Source organism: Raphanus sativus, unplaced genomic scaffold, assembly GCF_000801105.2.
Source record: "Raphanus sativus cultivar WK10039 unplaced genomic scaffold, ASM80110v3 Scaffold2528, whole genome shotgun sequence".
Classification (NCBI taxonomy): Eukaryota; Viridiplantae; Streptophyta; class Magnoliopsida; order Brassicales; family Brassicaceae; genus Raphanus; species Raphanus sativus.
Genome location: NW_026617836.1, coordinates 1 through 15,141, shown reverse-complemented (window position 1 = coordinate 15,141; position 15,141 = coordinate 1). Strand labels below are relative to the sequence as shown.

At 31.5% G+C, this 15,141-nt stretch overlaps 1 protein-coding gene, 1 long non-coding RNA gene and 1 pseudogene across 2 annotated transcripts; 2 read left to right on the top strand and 1 right to left on the bottom strand.

The window, feature by feature from the left end:
* Positions 1-7,687: 7,687 nt before the first annotated feature.
* Positions 7,688-9,280, top strand: LOC130505723 (protein ARABIDILLO 2-like; annotated as a pseudogene).
* A 735-nt stretch (positions 9,281-10,015) lies between these two features.
* Positions 10,016-11,096, bottom strand: LOC130505722 (uncharacterized). Its single transcript, XR_008941791.1, has 2 exons — positions 10,761-11,096; positions 10,016-10,627 (listed from the first exon to the last, which is right to left on the bottom strand). It is a non-coding gene; the product is annotated as an uncharacterized LOC130505722 (long non-coding RNA).
* A 704-nt stretch (positions 11,097-11,800) lies between these two features.
* LOC130505724 (uncharacterized protein At5g39865-like) lies at positions 11,801-12,893 on the top strand. Its single transcript, XM_057000318.1, has one exon. The coding sequence runs from the start codon at positions 11,941-11,943 to the stop codon at positions 12,781-12,783; it is 843 nt and encodes a 280-aa protein (XP_056856298.1). The 5' UTR covers positions 11,801-11,940; the 3' UTR covers positions 12,784-12,893.
* Positions 12,894-15,141: the final 2,248 nt, after the last annotated feature.

Below are 15,141 nucleotides of genomic sequence, written 5' to 3'. Positions count from 1 at the left end.
TTGGAAAGTTCTATAGATTTTTTTTTCTCCACATGTGTGTTAGTTATTGTTTTAGCTTACGGTAGATTTATTTTTTTCTTGATTAGAGTATCTTTTGAAAGAATTGATAGCTAACAGAAATTAAAAATATCATAAAAGTGTAATACAAAAAATGTATACAATGTTTATAGATTACGAATCTAAATAATTATTTACAAATGAATATTTTATAATGATTAAACTATTACAAATCAACTTATTAAAAATTTCTACAGTTTGTTTTAATCATAATCTTGATGGCTCAAGTAGGGGTTGGTAAAAAACCCGAATCCGAAGAACCGAGCCAAACCTGATCCGAAAATAGCATAAAACCCAAACATAAATTGGTCAAAATATCCGAACAGGTTCAAATTTTTGGTATTTAGAGAATCAAAACCGAACCTGACAAAGCTGCCGCCCGTGACCTTCTTGTCGCCCAAGTAAAGCGTCAAAGGAGACCTCCCATGTCAATTCGGTAGCAAAAACCGATCCAAAATTTTACCCGATTTGAGCTGGAACAGCCTTGACATCTTTCCCCCACTCCATTTCCTCTCCAGTTCAACAGTCTCTCTCTTCTTTATAATTTTGATTTTTGTTGTATAGTATAGTTCAAGTATTAGTCATACATATTTGTTAATAAATTTGATTTCAATAAATTTGAATTCTCTACTAAGTTTAGATATAAATACTTGAACTCAAAATGAAATCTCAGGATTGTAAACATTAATTAAAACCAACAAAATAGAATTAAAATAGTGTTATTTATTTATGATTTACAAAATTTAGTTCAAATCAAGAATTTGTCAAAAGTCACGTATTAGTCATCCATATTTGTTAACAAATTTGATTTCAATAAATTTGAATTGACTACTAGTTCCAAAATGTAAATACTCAAATACAAAATAAAATCTCCGGATTGTAAATTTTAATTAAAACCAACATAGCAGATTTTAAAATGATGTTATTTGTTTAAGATATAAATTTTTTTAACTCAAATCAAGAATTATTCATAAATAAAGTATTAGTCATACATATTTGTTAATAAGTTTGATTTCAATAGATTTGAATTGACTATTAAGTTTAAAAATATAAATACTCAAATTTGAATAAAAATCTCTGCATTGTAAACAATTAATTTTTGTCATTAACTAAAACCAACATATAATATATTTGAAAAGTGTTACCTTTTAACGATTTACAAAAATTTAATTTAACTCAAGAATTAATCATAATCAAGTATTAGTCAGAGAGATATGTAAATAAATTTGATTTCAATAGATTTGAATTGACTACTAAGTTTAAAACAAAAATTCTTAAATTCAAGATAAAATCTCTGGATTGAAAACTTTAATTAAAATACAACATAATAGATTTGAAAATTGTGTTATGTGCTTTCGGTTTTACAAGAACTAATTCAAATCAATAATTAGTCATAAATAAAGTATTATTCGTAGGGATTTGTTAATAATTTTGATTTCAGTAGATTTGAATTGACTGCTAATTTTAAATTTAAATACTCAATTTTGTAAAAAATATCCAGATTGTAAACATTATTTAAAACAACCATAATAGATTTGGTGGTGTATTTGGTTTACAATTAAATTTTTTTAATTTAAATTATGAATTAGTGAAAAATCAAGTATTAGTCATACGGATTTGTTAGTAAATTTTATTTCAATACATTTGAAATCACTACTAAGTTTAAATATAAATACTCAAATTCGAAATAAAATATCCGAATTGTAAACTGATGAACCTAAACGGGAAGGATCACTTTAGCTGGGTGTTGGATATGATCTGAGAAGACAATGGCACTTCTGGAACTGAGATGGATTGAAGGGATCGTCAAGAGATGTGGAATGCTCCTGATATACCCACGATCTAAGGCTAACCACCTAAGAACGAATGTAATGTGTTGGCTAACCACCAAACAACACACAAAAATGATTGGCTGACCACCAAATTAACTAGCCGGTCACACCGATGAACTAGCTAAGAACTCTCTCTCTCTCATTCAGAGAAAAGAAACGAAAAATAAACTCCAAAATGATCTTCTTTTATTCATGAAAGGGATTACATATTTATAGTAGAATGAGTCAAAGAAAGACTTAAATAATTGTGGAAAACTAGAAGCTTAGAAAACACAAACAAAGACTAAGGTTAAAGTCTTTGTAGAACCGAGAAGTTGATTTTGACTAGTTTTCGAAGAAATCAATGCAGGCCACGACTTTAACTCATTTTGTTGATATTTGATGCAAATGGGCAGGAGACCATCAGGAAAAGTGGTCGAATTTGGTGTAAAACGGACCCAAATTGAATTTGTTATGAATTTCCTGTGGACTGAAAAAGGCACATTTCACCCAGCAGCTAAACCAGTTCCTTTTTCAGTGTCACTTAGCTCATCCAGGTCAAAGTTAGTGTCACTTAACTCATCCAGCTCCATAGTAGTGTCACTTATCTCACTCAGCTCATCCAGTTCAAAGTAGTGCCATGTCTGATGGAAAAATCTCGGTTGGATCAAGCTGGTCAACATGATCAGCATCTTGGGCCGGGTCTATATCCCGAGCAGGTCGGTGCTCGATCCACGGCACATCATAAACACTAACTAAAACCAACATAATAGATTTGAAAATTGTGTTGTTTGTTTAACGATTTAGAAAATTTAATTCAAATCAAGAATTAGTCATAAATCATGTATTAGTCATGCATATTTGTTTATAAATTTGATTTCAATAGATTTTAATTGACTACTTAATTTAAAATATAAATACTCAAATTAAAAATAAAATCTGCGGATTATAAATCTTAATTAAAACCAGCAAAATAAATTTGAAAATGATGTTATTCTTTTTTACGATTAACAAAATTTAATCTAAATCAATAATTTTTCATAAAAAGTATTATTACTACAAAAATATTTATCTGTCAGAATTTATTTTGTATTTTTCTATAAATTATAAATGATGTAAAGTAAATTTGCATCACTTAAATAAATGACTCTGAAAGTGGTGATGCAAATAATATAATCATTTCAATGATAAATGATGTAAATTGTAAAATAGTTGAATCAATTATTATAAATGATGTCAATATATATCAGTTACTAAAATGATGCAAATTTATATCAGTTTTTAAATGGTGTTGTTATTTTTATCAATTCGAATAATTAATTTTAATTATTTATTAATAAATAATGTAAAAATTAATACTAATTTTGAAAATTATTTTAATAATTATATCATTTAAAATTATTAATTTAGATAGTTTATATAATTAATGTTAAAGTTATATCTGTATATATATACACACACTCAGTAAATAAATGAATCAAAACACTTTATTAACATTTTTGTTTTCTTTACAATGAAGATACAACATTAATTCAAATCAAGAATAAGTCATAAATCAAGTATTAGTCATATGAATTTGCTAATAAATTTGATTTCAATAGATTTGAATTGAATACTAAGTTTAAAATATAAAAACTCAAATTCAAAAAAAAATCTCCATATTGTAAACATTAATTAAAACAAACATAAAAATTTTGAAAATGGTGTTATTTATTTTATGATTTACAAAATTTAATTCAAATAAAGAATTTTTCATAAATCAAGTATCAGTCTTACGGATTTGTTAATAAATTTGATTTAAATAGAGTTTAATTGACTACTAATTTTAAAATATAGTTACTCAAATTTGAAATAAACCTATTGATTGTAAAACATAATAGATTTGATGTTTTATTTATTTACATTTTACAAATTTATATTCAAATAAAAATGATTCATAAATCAAGTATTATTCATACAGATTTGTTAATAAAGTTGATTTCAATAGATTTGAATTGACTACCAAGTTTAAAATATAAATACTCAAGTTTGAAATAAAATCTAGGGATGTAACAAAATGAACATAACAGAGTTAAAAATGATGCTATTTATAAAATTTAATTCTAATCAAGAATTAGCCATAAATCAAGTATTAGTCATACAGATTTGTTAATAAATTTGATTTCAATAGATTTGAATTGACTACTAAGTTTAAAATATAAATACTCAAACTCGAAATAAAATATATGGATTGTAAACATTAATTAAACCAAACATAATAGATTTTAAAATGGTGTTATTTGTTTAAAAATTTACGTAATTTAATTTAAATCAAGAATTAGTCATAAAGATTTGTTAATAAATTTGATTTCAGTAGATTTGAATTGACTAATTAGTTCAAAATATAAATACTCAAATTCGAGATAAATCTTTGGATTTGTCAACATTAATTAAACTAACATAATAGATTTGAAAATCAGTAAATTTTCCTTAATTTTATAAATCATAATATAAATTCTTATATCAATTAAAATTCATAAACAAACAATATATGTGTTCCTATCTTTAGTTTATATTCCCTTAAATGTAAATTAAAGGGTTGGAAAGAGGTTTTGTTATTAATAGCAGCCAACTAGGTACCTCTTTCTCTTGTATTTTTACTTTTCTTACTCGTAAAGGAATGTGTGTGGTATGTGATTTAGCTTTAGTACTTTGGTCTCTTTTTTTTACTTTGTTACATCTTTTTGGATTTTACTGTAAAGCATGAGTTACAAGTCAATCTTTTGAATAAATTCTTAACTATTAAAGAAGAAACCTCTGTTTCGGTATATAACACATGTTTGTTATTCATTGTTTATGATTATTGTTATTTTCAAAAAAAAATAGTAGTCCTAAATTGTTTAAGAAACATCCAAAATCATTAATTAATTGTGAGAAAATCTTAATTAGTAAGGACTCAAGACATATGTTTATCTTACTTACCATATTCATTATTACTGTTAAAAATTAATTAGCTATAACTTAAAACACTTTGTGTCTGTGGAATGAGAAACGTTAGCGAAGCGAATACATCTTTGGCCCAGCTTTGCTCCCAGCTCAGTGATGTTGGATTCCTAGATTGTCTGAACATCAGCGAAAAAAGCACTTGGAGAAGTGGTTTAACCATTAATTAATTGATATAAAATCTTTGGATTTGTAACATTAATAAATACAATATAATAGATTTGAAAATGGTGTTATTTGTTTTATGATTTACAAAAATTAATTCAAATCAACTAGTCATAAATCAAGTATTAGTCATACGGATTTGTTAATAAATTTGATTTTAATAGATTTGAATTGACTACTAGATTTAATATATTTGTAAATTTTAATTAAAACCAAGATAATATATTTGCAAAGGTGTTAACTTTTTTATGATTTACAAGATTTAATTCAAATCAAGAATTAGTCATAAATCAAGTATTAGTCATACAGATTTGTTAATAAATTTGATTTCAATATATTTGAATCGACTACTAAGTTTAAAATATAAATACCTAAATTAAAAAAATCTCTGGATTCGTAAAAATTAATTAAAATAATCTTTCTTGACTTTATAAATCTTAATATAAATTTTAAATGAATTAAAATACATAAACGAACAATATCCTTTCCTATTTTTAATTTATATTCCGTTAATAGAAAGTGAAGAGTTAGAAAAGAATACAATATTTGTTATTAGTGGCAACCAACCAGGTGCCTCTTTCTCTTGTATTTTTGCTTTTCTTTCTCGTAAAAGAATGTGTATAGTATGTGATTCAGTTTTAGTATTTGGTCTCTTTTTCTACTTTGTTACATATTTTTGGATTTTACTTTAAAGCATGAGTTACGAGTCAATCTTGTGAATAAGGTGTTAACTGTTAAAGAAGAAATCCCCTCTTTGGTATAGAACACATGTCTGTCATTCATAGTTTATGATTATTTTCATTTTCACAGAAAACAAATAGTCGTCTTACATTATTTAAGAAACATAAAGCATTTATTAAAAGTGAGAAAATCTTAATTACTAAAAGCACAAGACATATGTCTCTCATATCTTACTTACCATATGTGTTATTACCGTTAAAAATTAATTAGCTATAACTAATGAAAAAATTAAATAGTAATTATATACCAAAATTTTTATATTAAGAGATTTTGTATGTATAGACATTTAAAATTTAGCTACAATCAATAAACAAATCTACACATACTATTTAAAAATTAATGAAAATACTATGTATTGACTTTTTTTTGTTCATCCAAAAATTTTCAAATTAATGAAAATACTATGAAAAATTTGGCTACAATTAATGAAAATACTACTTAAAATTTAGCTACAATCAATAAACAAATCTACACGTACTATTTAAAAATTAATGAAAATACTATGTATTCACTAAAGAGATTAATGTGTATGGATATACATTACAAAATTAATGAAAATACTACTTAAAAAGATATTATGAATATGCCAACAACCTTTAGTTCATATCTTTACAAATCTCTAAAACGAATCTTTGCATTAGTTAGATTTTATAATTTTAAACTAAAAACATTTTTACATAATTACTATATTCACTAAAAGATATTAAATTTTTAAAATAATCTGTTAACAGCATGCAGAACTAAGAGTTTAAAATCCGGTAACGCGCAACGCTAACTAACATTAAATTTTTAAAGTAAGTCGTTAACAACGTGCAAAACTAACCAACATTAAGATTTTAAAATACTGTTAATTAAGTGGGAAACTTTTATTAAAATAGTTATATATTAATTGAAATTAGATACTAATTTATCATAAAATATCTTATTTTAAGTGCAGACAATGCTATCTACCAAAACAATTGAAAGAAAATAGCAATATTTGGCAAAAAAGCTTCTCTTTTTTAAAACAATGAAAATATCTTATAATACTTTTAAATGTTTAGAAGAAGAAGTGGAGTTATTGTGTTGACTGGTAGATTCTATATAAATGTACCGTGCCAAGGAGGTAATAAATATTTCTCTTACAAATACAACTGCTCTTGTATAAGCTCTCTTTTCGTCTCTCTCTCTCTCTCTCTCTCTCTCTCTCTCTCTCTCTCTCTCTCTCTCTCTCTCTCTCTCTCTCTCTCTCTTCACCTTCATTACCAAGTCCTCACAGTCTTCTTTATTCTTTCTCTGTTTCTCAGAATAAAGGAAGATAAAGTCCTTCTCTTTTGTTACAGAGGTGATTATTTAACTTGTTTTGATTATTCTCTTTTCATTTTTGATGATCTTAAAATAGTTTTCTGGTCTATTTGCTTGATAGCGTGTTTTGATTATGACTCGGTATTGAATTTGAATACAAATGACATGGTTTTTTGGTCCTCTAAGTCCCTTTATTGCATATCTATTTGATAGGTTTTGTTCTTATAACCACTGTATTTGTTTGTTGAGTATTTTTTCTGGTTGCAATGTTCAACAAATTGATATTCTGTAATTATTGCAGAATATTATTAGTTAGGGACCGATTTTTTTTTTAACTTCTCGATTTAAAAAAAAAAATCAATAACAATAGTATTCTCTAAATCTGATTTTGCCTCGCCTAATCCGAATATTCTTTTGAACTATGTAATTTTTTTGTGATAAAAACTTTAGGATACAAATCTTTTTTTGCTTAATGTACTGCCTAAACCGATTTTTAGAACGCTGATCTATTGTATTAGCAGTTAGATTCTAGTTTTGGAAACATTGTGTATCTAAATTTGCTTTCATTTTTCTACAGGTTTTGAGTTTTGTAAGCTGAGTAGCTGCAAGAGGACTATGTAGTAGAGTATATACATCTGATCAAGAATATGAATCCTAGGGTACGTCAGAGAGTTGAGGAAGATGGTGAGGATATGAATCGTAGGGTGGTGCGTCGGAGATTTGATGAAGATGTAGCACCAGAGGTTCGAGGGTCTAAGGATTGGACTAGTTTGACTTACGACCTGATGCTTTACGTGTTTACTCTACTGGACAGCCGTAACCGAGCTAGCTTAGCATCTACCTGTGCGACATGGAGAAGCCTCGGCGCTTCTCCTTATCTGTGGAATTCCTTGGATCTTCGCGCTCACAGGTTTGACCATTGAGCAGCAGCTTCTCTGGCAAATAGGTGTGCTGAACTTTAGAAGGTTAGGTTTAATGGCCTTGACTCTCATGCTGCCTTGGTTATTCTCAAAGCAAGGAAGCTGCGTGAGATAAGCGGCGAAGGTTGTGAGAACGTAACAGATGCTACATTTTCTATGATCGTTATACGCCACAAAGATCTTGAGAGCGTCCAGCTTGGACCAGGCTTCGGAGAGAGCCATTTGTTGTCCTAAACTTAAATCGCTTTGTCTCTCTGGAATGAGAGATGTTAGCTCCGAGGTGATTATATCTTTGGCCCAGCATTGTCCACAGCTCAGTGATGTTGGATTCCTAGATTGTCTGAACATCAACGAAGAAGCACTTGGAGAAGTGGTATCTCTTCGCTACCTTGCTGTCACTGGGACGTCAAACATTAACTGGAGAGTTGCAAGTGAGAGTTGGGAGAAGCTTCCGAACTTAACCTGTTTGGACGTCTCGAGAACCAGCATTGACCATGTGGCGGTTCAAGGCTGTTGACATCATCTCAAAGATTGAAAGTTGTGTGTGCTTTAAACTGCACTATGCTTGAAAATGTTGCAGATTCGACCCTGATGAATTCAAAGGAAAGATCTTGATTGCTAAGTTTAACAATACTTTAAACAGGATGGCTTTTCTCTATTATTTGAAGATAACTCGAAGATGCCGAAGGATACAATGCGTTGGCTTGAGTGGAACCTTTCTCGAACGCTTCTACATTTGGCAGAAAAAAACTTAATTGGACTGAACACTTTCTGGCATAATCATGGACCTAAGTTGTTTCTCAGGCTAATGCAAAGCTCACAAGAGGATGTCCAAGAGAGCGCAGCCATAGGTCTTGAATCTTTCATCCATATGGGTGATGACAATGTTAGCATATCAGTTATGTGTAATGGAGGCATCCCAATTCTGTTAAAGTTTGCTAAATCTTGGAAAGAAAGTTTCCAGTCAGAAGCTGCAAGGGCTATTCCAAACCTGTCTTTACATGATAATGCTGCAAAGTCTGTTGCAAGAAGGAGGGGTTGATGTTCTTCTTGGTTTATCAAAGTCTAGGAGTAGACTTGTGGCTCAGGAAGCTGCTGGTGCACTGTGGCATCTCTCTCTTGGAGACGCATATAAGGTAAAGTCGTCCCCTTTTAAAGAGTTATTAAAACTTTTGCTCTCTAGTTAACATTGTAGTTTTTTAATTTATTTTGTATTATAAAGCCATTGTACAAGTTGGATGAGTGAATGTGTTGATGGAGCTTCTCTCTAGATGGTCATATGACTGTGGTCAACTTCTGGTACAGGCTTGCCACCTTTAAACCCTCACATTTTTGTTTTCGCAATAAGTCATTTTCTTTTGTCAACGATAAATAAGTCATTTAATTGTACCAGACAGCATAACACCATGTCAATAAACTAAAAAGTTATGTGCACATATGAAATTGACAAAATTAATCAAGCAAGATTAAGAAATTAAGCAAGATGAGTTGATTACATAATAGATCACATTTTGAGTTATCGTTACATCTATAGTCACTTTCCACTTATGACACACAATCACTGAAATTGAGAGACTTTGTTGACAATGTTTCCCTTATTGAGATGAACCGAGAGACTTTGTACTCTCTTTCTCTTTGTGCTATAATAAGGACCACACGATCATAAAAAAGAATATCAATCTAACGGCTCATATTAACTATTTAGTACATCTCAATACAAACTATGTTATTGGACAAAAAACGAAAAAAATTGTGGACATGGACATAAAATATGAAAAATATATGGATAGAAAACCGAAAGTTGTGGACAAGATTTTGTAAAAAAAATTGTGGACATAGATATAGAAAATAGAGAAACATATGTTCTACTGTCTTCTTCAAAACAAACAAACGAAACAATCAAAACTGGAGCAAGATTGTCTTCTCGGTGCTTTCTACTGTCTTCTTCAAAACAAACAAATGAAACCATCAAAATTGAGCTTACTCAATCTCTAAACACATTAAATAAATTAATCAATGAAGCATCTCTGTATAAGATGTATTAGTAGTAACTAGTAAGCCATAAAAATCAACTCTTCATCTTCATTAAGCTTTTAATCAAGGGAAACATATGTTCAAGGTATTGTGGACAAGATGTATTGTGGACAGGATTTCTTGAAAAAATGTGTGAACACAGCCTACTAAACTAAAACCATATCAAAAACCTCAAAACTTTCTTCTAAATGAGCTTACATGATTGATGAATCTGAATCGCAGCATTAAGAGGCTCCACAACCATGGCAGTGACAGGGGATACTCTGTTTCGTTTTGTTTCGTCTCACAGTATCGTGGAGTACTACATCTCTTGAAGTATCCATGGACAAGACAACGCTGGAGAAAACAGCTTCGTCGCCATAGCTGTCGTTACTTTAAGATTGTTTGGACAAAGATTTGTGGACAATGTTGCATTTACGGAAGCATGGATGCAAAGAACACATGATACTAGAGACAATATGACCACCACACGACAGTCAAATATAATCTTACACACTTCGAAGGAGCAGAACCTTCCATATTCACTCGGGTTTGGATGAAACAAAGTATCAGTTTACTCTGGCTTTGCTTCTAATGTCCATGCGAAATCCACTGATCATGTTCAATCAGAACCCATATGAAAATTTCGCATATCTAAAAGATGAAAAACAAAAAAAAAAGGACAAGCTTTACGCTGTAAACATCCACCTCATCGACACAACAATAGTAAGAAACAAAGATAATGAGAATTGTCGTAAGATAGAAACATAGAGAAGGGAAAACGAACCTGGAACCAGTACAGAGGTTTGGAGAAACTCGAGATGGAACTAGAATCGCAACAAATAGGAAATAGTATAAGGGAGCATAACAATCTGATATTTAATTTCAGTGAGATGCAATATCAAAATGATGAGAAGGGAGATGGAGATGAGAGCGAGGCTGAGATACAACTGAAAAAGGCCGTGGAATCAAAGAAGAAAAACCCAGTTTGGAAGAATGACCATATGAAAAAACAACTCTGAGCATGGTGGTGGTGATTGTGGAGAGAGAAAACATGAAGATGTTTCTGTCTTAGGGTTCTTAGTCTTTGTGCCTCTGTAAACATCTGAAATTTGAATTTTTATGCAGAATTAGGATTCGTGATTTGGTAAAAGGAAAATTAGAGGAGAAATACCATTGTTTGGATGACTAAAGGTTAAAGAGAAAGATGATTTGGTCTCTGAATAAAGGGTATTGGTGTCTTTCACACATAATAATATATGTCTCAAATGCAATGTAGTTTTAGGTGTAATAGCAAAGTCATAAAATGACTTAAAGAGTAATTTTTTCTTAATACTCCGTCGAGGTCGTATCTTGAAATTTATTATTTGAATCACTAATTTTATATAGTACTATATTTTAAAAAAATATATATATCTTGTGTACTGAGAAGTACTCAATTTCTTTAACTTGGTTTATTATGATATTATAGTTATGGTACTCAATCATTTGGTTTCATACTTTAACAAAAGAAATTAAATACATTTTCCATGATTTAAATTTTAGTATGAAGGAAATTATTGAAACGCAAGAATATAATCTAAATGTAACTGATAATATTTTCTTTTTCAGCATATTTATCGTAAAATCTTTTGAAAATGGTATGTCAATATTTTATCTAACGATTTTTTCTATTTTTCTTCCTCCTGTTGGTTTAGGAATTATTACTAATAAAAATGATAAAGATTGCGGTTACGTGAAAATGGCAATTTATTTTAATTTCTTTTATGTTATTGCCTTTAATCTTAACAAATCAGATTATAAAAATATTTTGCCCAACTTACAGAATCAAAATCAAATCGAAGATTGGTCGTGGAAAATCAACATCACCATCTTTCTTCCGCCATTAAATATTTTCACCATCTTCCTTCCTTCTCCAACTGCCATAGACAATCAAGAACCCAGAAACAAACTTTTAAACCTCAAAAATGGGTTCTTCTCCTTCGAAAACCGCTTCTACTTCTCCACCGACAAGAAGAGGCGACACTCACCACCTCACATCAACCACATACGGTTCTCTCCTCCTCGTTGATCTCGACGGATCCAAAACCGTCTCACGCGACTCGCTCTCTCCTGACTCAGTCATCAATACGTGGGAGCTTATGGACGGCTTGGACGACGAATCTTACGAACTCGTGAGAATCGAACAAGAGGAAGAAGAAGAAGAAGGTTGGGTACCGCTGTCTTATAAACCAAAGCAACCTCTTCGGAAGCATTTGTCTGAAGAATCACTCTCGTCTGGTTTAGCCGATCCTAGCCTTGTCTCTTCTCACAAGAAAGCTGTGTCTTCTAGTGCACAGGCCAGAGCAGAAGACAAGATTGTGCTCTACTTCACAACCCTCAGAGGGATTCGAAAGACGCACGAGGATTGCTGTTGCGTTAGAATGATACTGAGAGGGTTTCAAGTGAACGTAGACGAGCGTGACATCTCCATGGATTCGAAATTTAGGAAAGAGCTTCAAAGCATTATTCTCGGAGGAGATGCCGAGAAACCGGTTTGCTTGCCTCAGGTGTTCATCGGAGGAAGCCACGTTGGTGGTGTAGAGGAGATTATGAAGCTAAACGATAGCGGTGAGCTAGCTGAGATGTTGAAAGGTTTCCCTGCTTGTGAATCCTTGGGGGCATGCAGGTGCTGTGGTGATGCCAGGTTTGTGCCTTGTAGTAACTGTGATGGTAGCACCAAAGTGTTCGAGGGGAAACATGGAATGTTCAAGCGGTGTTCCAAGTGCAATGAGAATGGATTGGTGCGTTGTCTTGAGTGTTCTCTCTAAGTAAAACCTCTCGATAGTATTGGTTTTATTATTCTTTGCTTTAAACGCAAGAAACTGTTTTATGTGAAAGATAATTTGCTTGTTCTTGGCAACATTTTCCTCTTCTCTTCTTTGCAAGAATAGTTTCAATACGTTATCATTGTGAATAAGATACTAAAAAGTCTGATGAAACCAATCACCAATCAGGCAGAAGCTTTAAAAAGTGGCACACTTTCAGCAAATCTGTCGGATTATTTTGAGTAGTTAACTTAGTTATCTTTCTAGTAATGACGGTATAACTAACATAACATACCTGCTTGAAAGGATGCAAAAAAAGTTACCAATTTGTGTGTCTCTTTGGTATGAAAAAGATGCAATTCACCGGTTGAGATTAGTTTTGGTGCTAATCAGTGAGTTGTGGTCTCTTGCAAGTTGCAACTACATTCAGTAAAGCAGAGAAGATACACTTTGCCTACAACCTGAGCGACAGTCTCAACAAAATCTCCTTTCTTACTTACAAAAATGAAGTCTTGTTTTCTCCCTTGGGTTCACAACTTTAGTCTCGTAACCGGAATCTTGTCGAATAAAGTTCAAAGTTTATTCTCCACTGTTTCAAATCTTGTCAGAATCTGATCCAGAGAAAGCATGACTTGAATCTGAAAGTGAAGGTTCTAAGTTACAAGTTTTTTTCTTTTCTAATTGAGATTGCTGCTGAGTTATTTGGAACAGAGAGAGAGAGAGGTAAAGAGGTTTTTTTGGTGAGTTAAGAGGAAGAGAGTGGCTTTGTTGACTGAGCTCTCTGCTCTTTAAAGCAGTTAGCTCATTGACTGTAGTTGGATATTACAGAAATAGGGATTGTTTAGAGAGCGGAGAGCTCGTTGACTTCTGGAGAAGAGGAAGAGAGACTCTTTGTTTATCTTCCTGTGTTACAAAAGTGGGGAAGTGGCACAATGATTTTGCAGTTTCTTTTCAATCTGTATTCAGTTTCGAAGATGCCTCAACTTGGTATAATACTTATCAGTAAACTGCCACCAGATGTGTATTAATCAACATGGGATACACAAACCCTCTACCTCTTTATTTTCCTGTGTATTCTGAGGAGAAACTTCTTGAAAAATCTAGTTAACCGGAAACAGAACTCTGCATTTCCTGGATAAGGGCTATAGTATAACCTCCTTACCTCCCTTTTTTTGCTTGCTCTACCCTTTAATGTTTTCTGATGCTGTTTTTGTTTGCGTGTGTCAAACAGTGCTGTGTTCAAACCTTTCTGTAGGGTCACTAGGAGATTTGAAAAACTTTTCACTACCTTTGTGAACCACTTGATGACTTAGCAGTTTCACAAAATGTAGATCTGAAGAGAAGGCTGTTATAGCCATCTTGAACTGCATATTGGTTCCTGTTTAAATGAGAGATATATTCAGCGTCTCAGGTCTCCCTCATGATGGTGACACCAGAGGCCATAGAACGCAGAAAGCTAGCGTCAATGAAGAATTTGAAACATGGACTTCCATATTCCTACTTCAGCAAAGTACCTTCTCATTGCGCGTTTCTTGCTTCAAGAAAAACACAGCAATGATAGATGCCTCAATGTTTGGCTCCACAGAGGCAGTGCCGTCAGTTTTAGAGGCCTAAGGCTAATTTTTCAAAAATATGTTTTTTCCAATTTTTTTAATTTAAATAGTTGGAATTGTAAATATACTGATTATGTCTATGAAAAAAAAATCTATTAAGAAGAACCAAATTAAAAATATAAAGAACAAAATATATGAACACTCAGCTCCTTATAAATATATGTATATACTCCTTATGCTCAATGTTACTACTTTGTGTTGAATATATGGGGTCCAAATATTGGTGAAAATTGTGGGGAGCATGTTAATGGAAGGTTCTTAGCGGAGATTTTTGGGTATTCCATGATCTGCACATTCCAGATCATTTTAACCACAATACTAAATGAAATATAACTCGAAAATATATGATCAAGAGTCTCACATACCTGCTGGAATAAATGTGTAATCTGCAATTGTTTTTTCAATGGTCATAATGATTTTGTCCCTTCCTCCCTGAGGAAAGATCCCTAAGCTTGTTCACCCTGAAACAATACACAACTAGATTTTGATCTGCACGCCCGTGCAGGTATATTTTTTTATAAAATAAGTTGCTATTTATTTTTCATGTCAATATATTAGTTGGACAAAAAACTCGAATCCAAAAAATCGAACCGATCCGATCCAAAAAAAGTACCAAACCCGAACCTGAAATTGATTAACTATCCAAATTATTCAAATTGGTATTTGGAGAACGAAACCGAATCCGATCCGAATCGAAGTATTTCGGATACCCAAATGTATTCGAAATAGATTTATTACTTATATATAT

Coding starts and splice junctions, on each gene's coding strand:
- LOC130505724 (XM_057000318.1), top strand. CDS start 11,941: ATGGGTTCTTCTCCTTCGAAAACCGCTTCTACTTCTCCACCGACAAGA.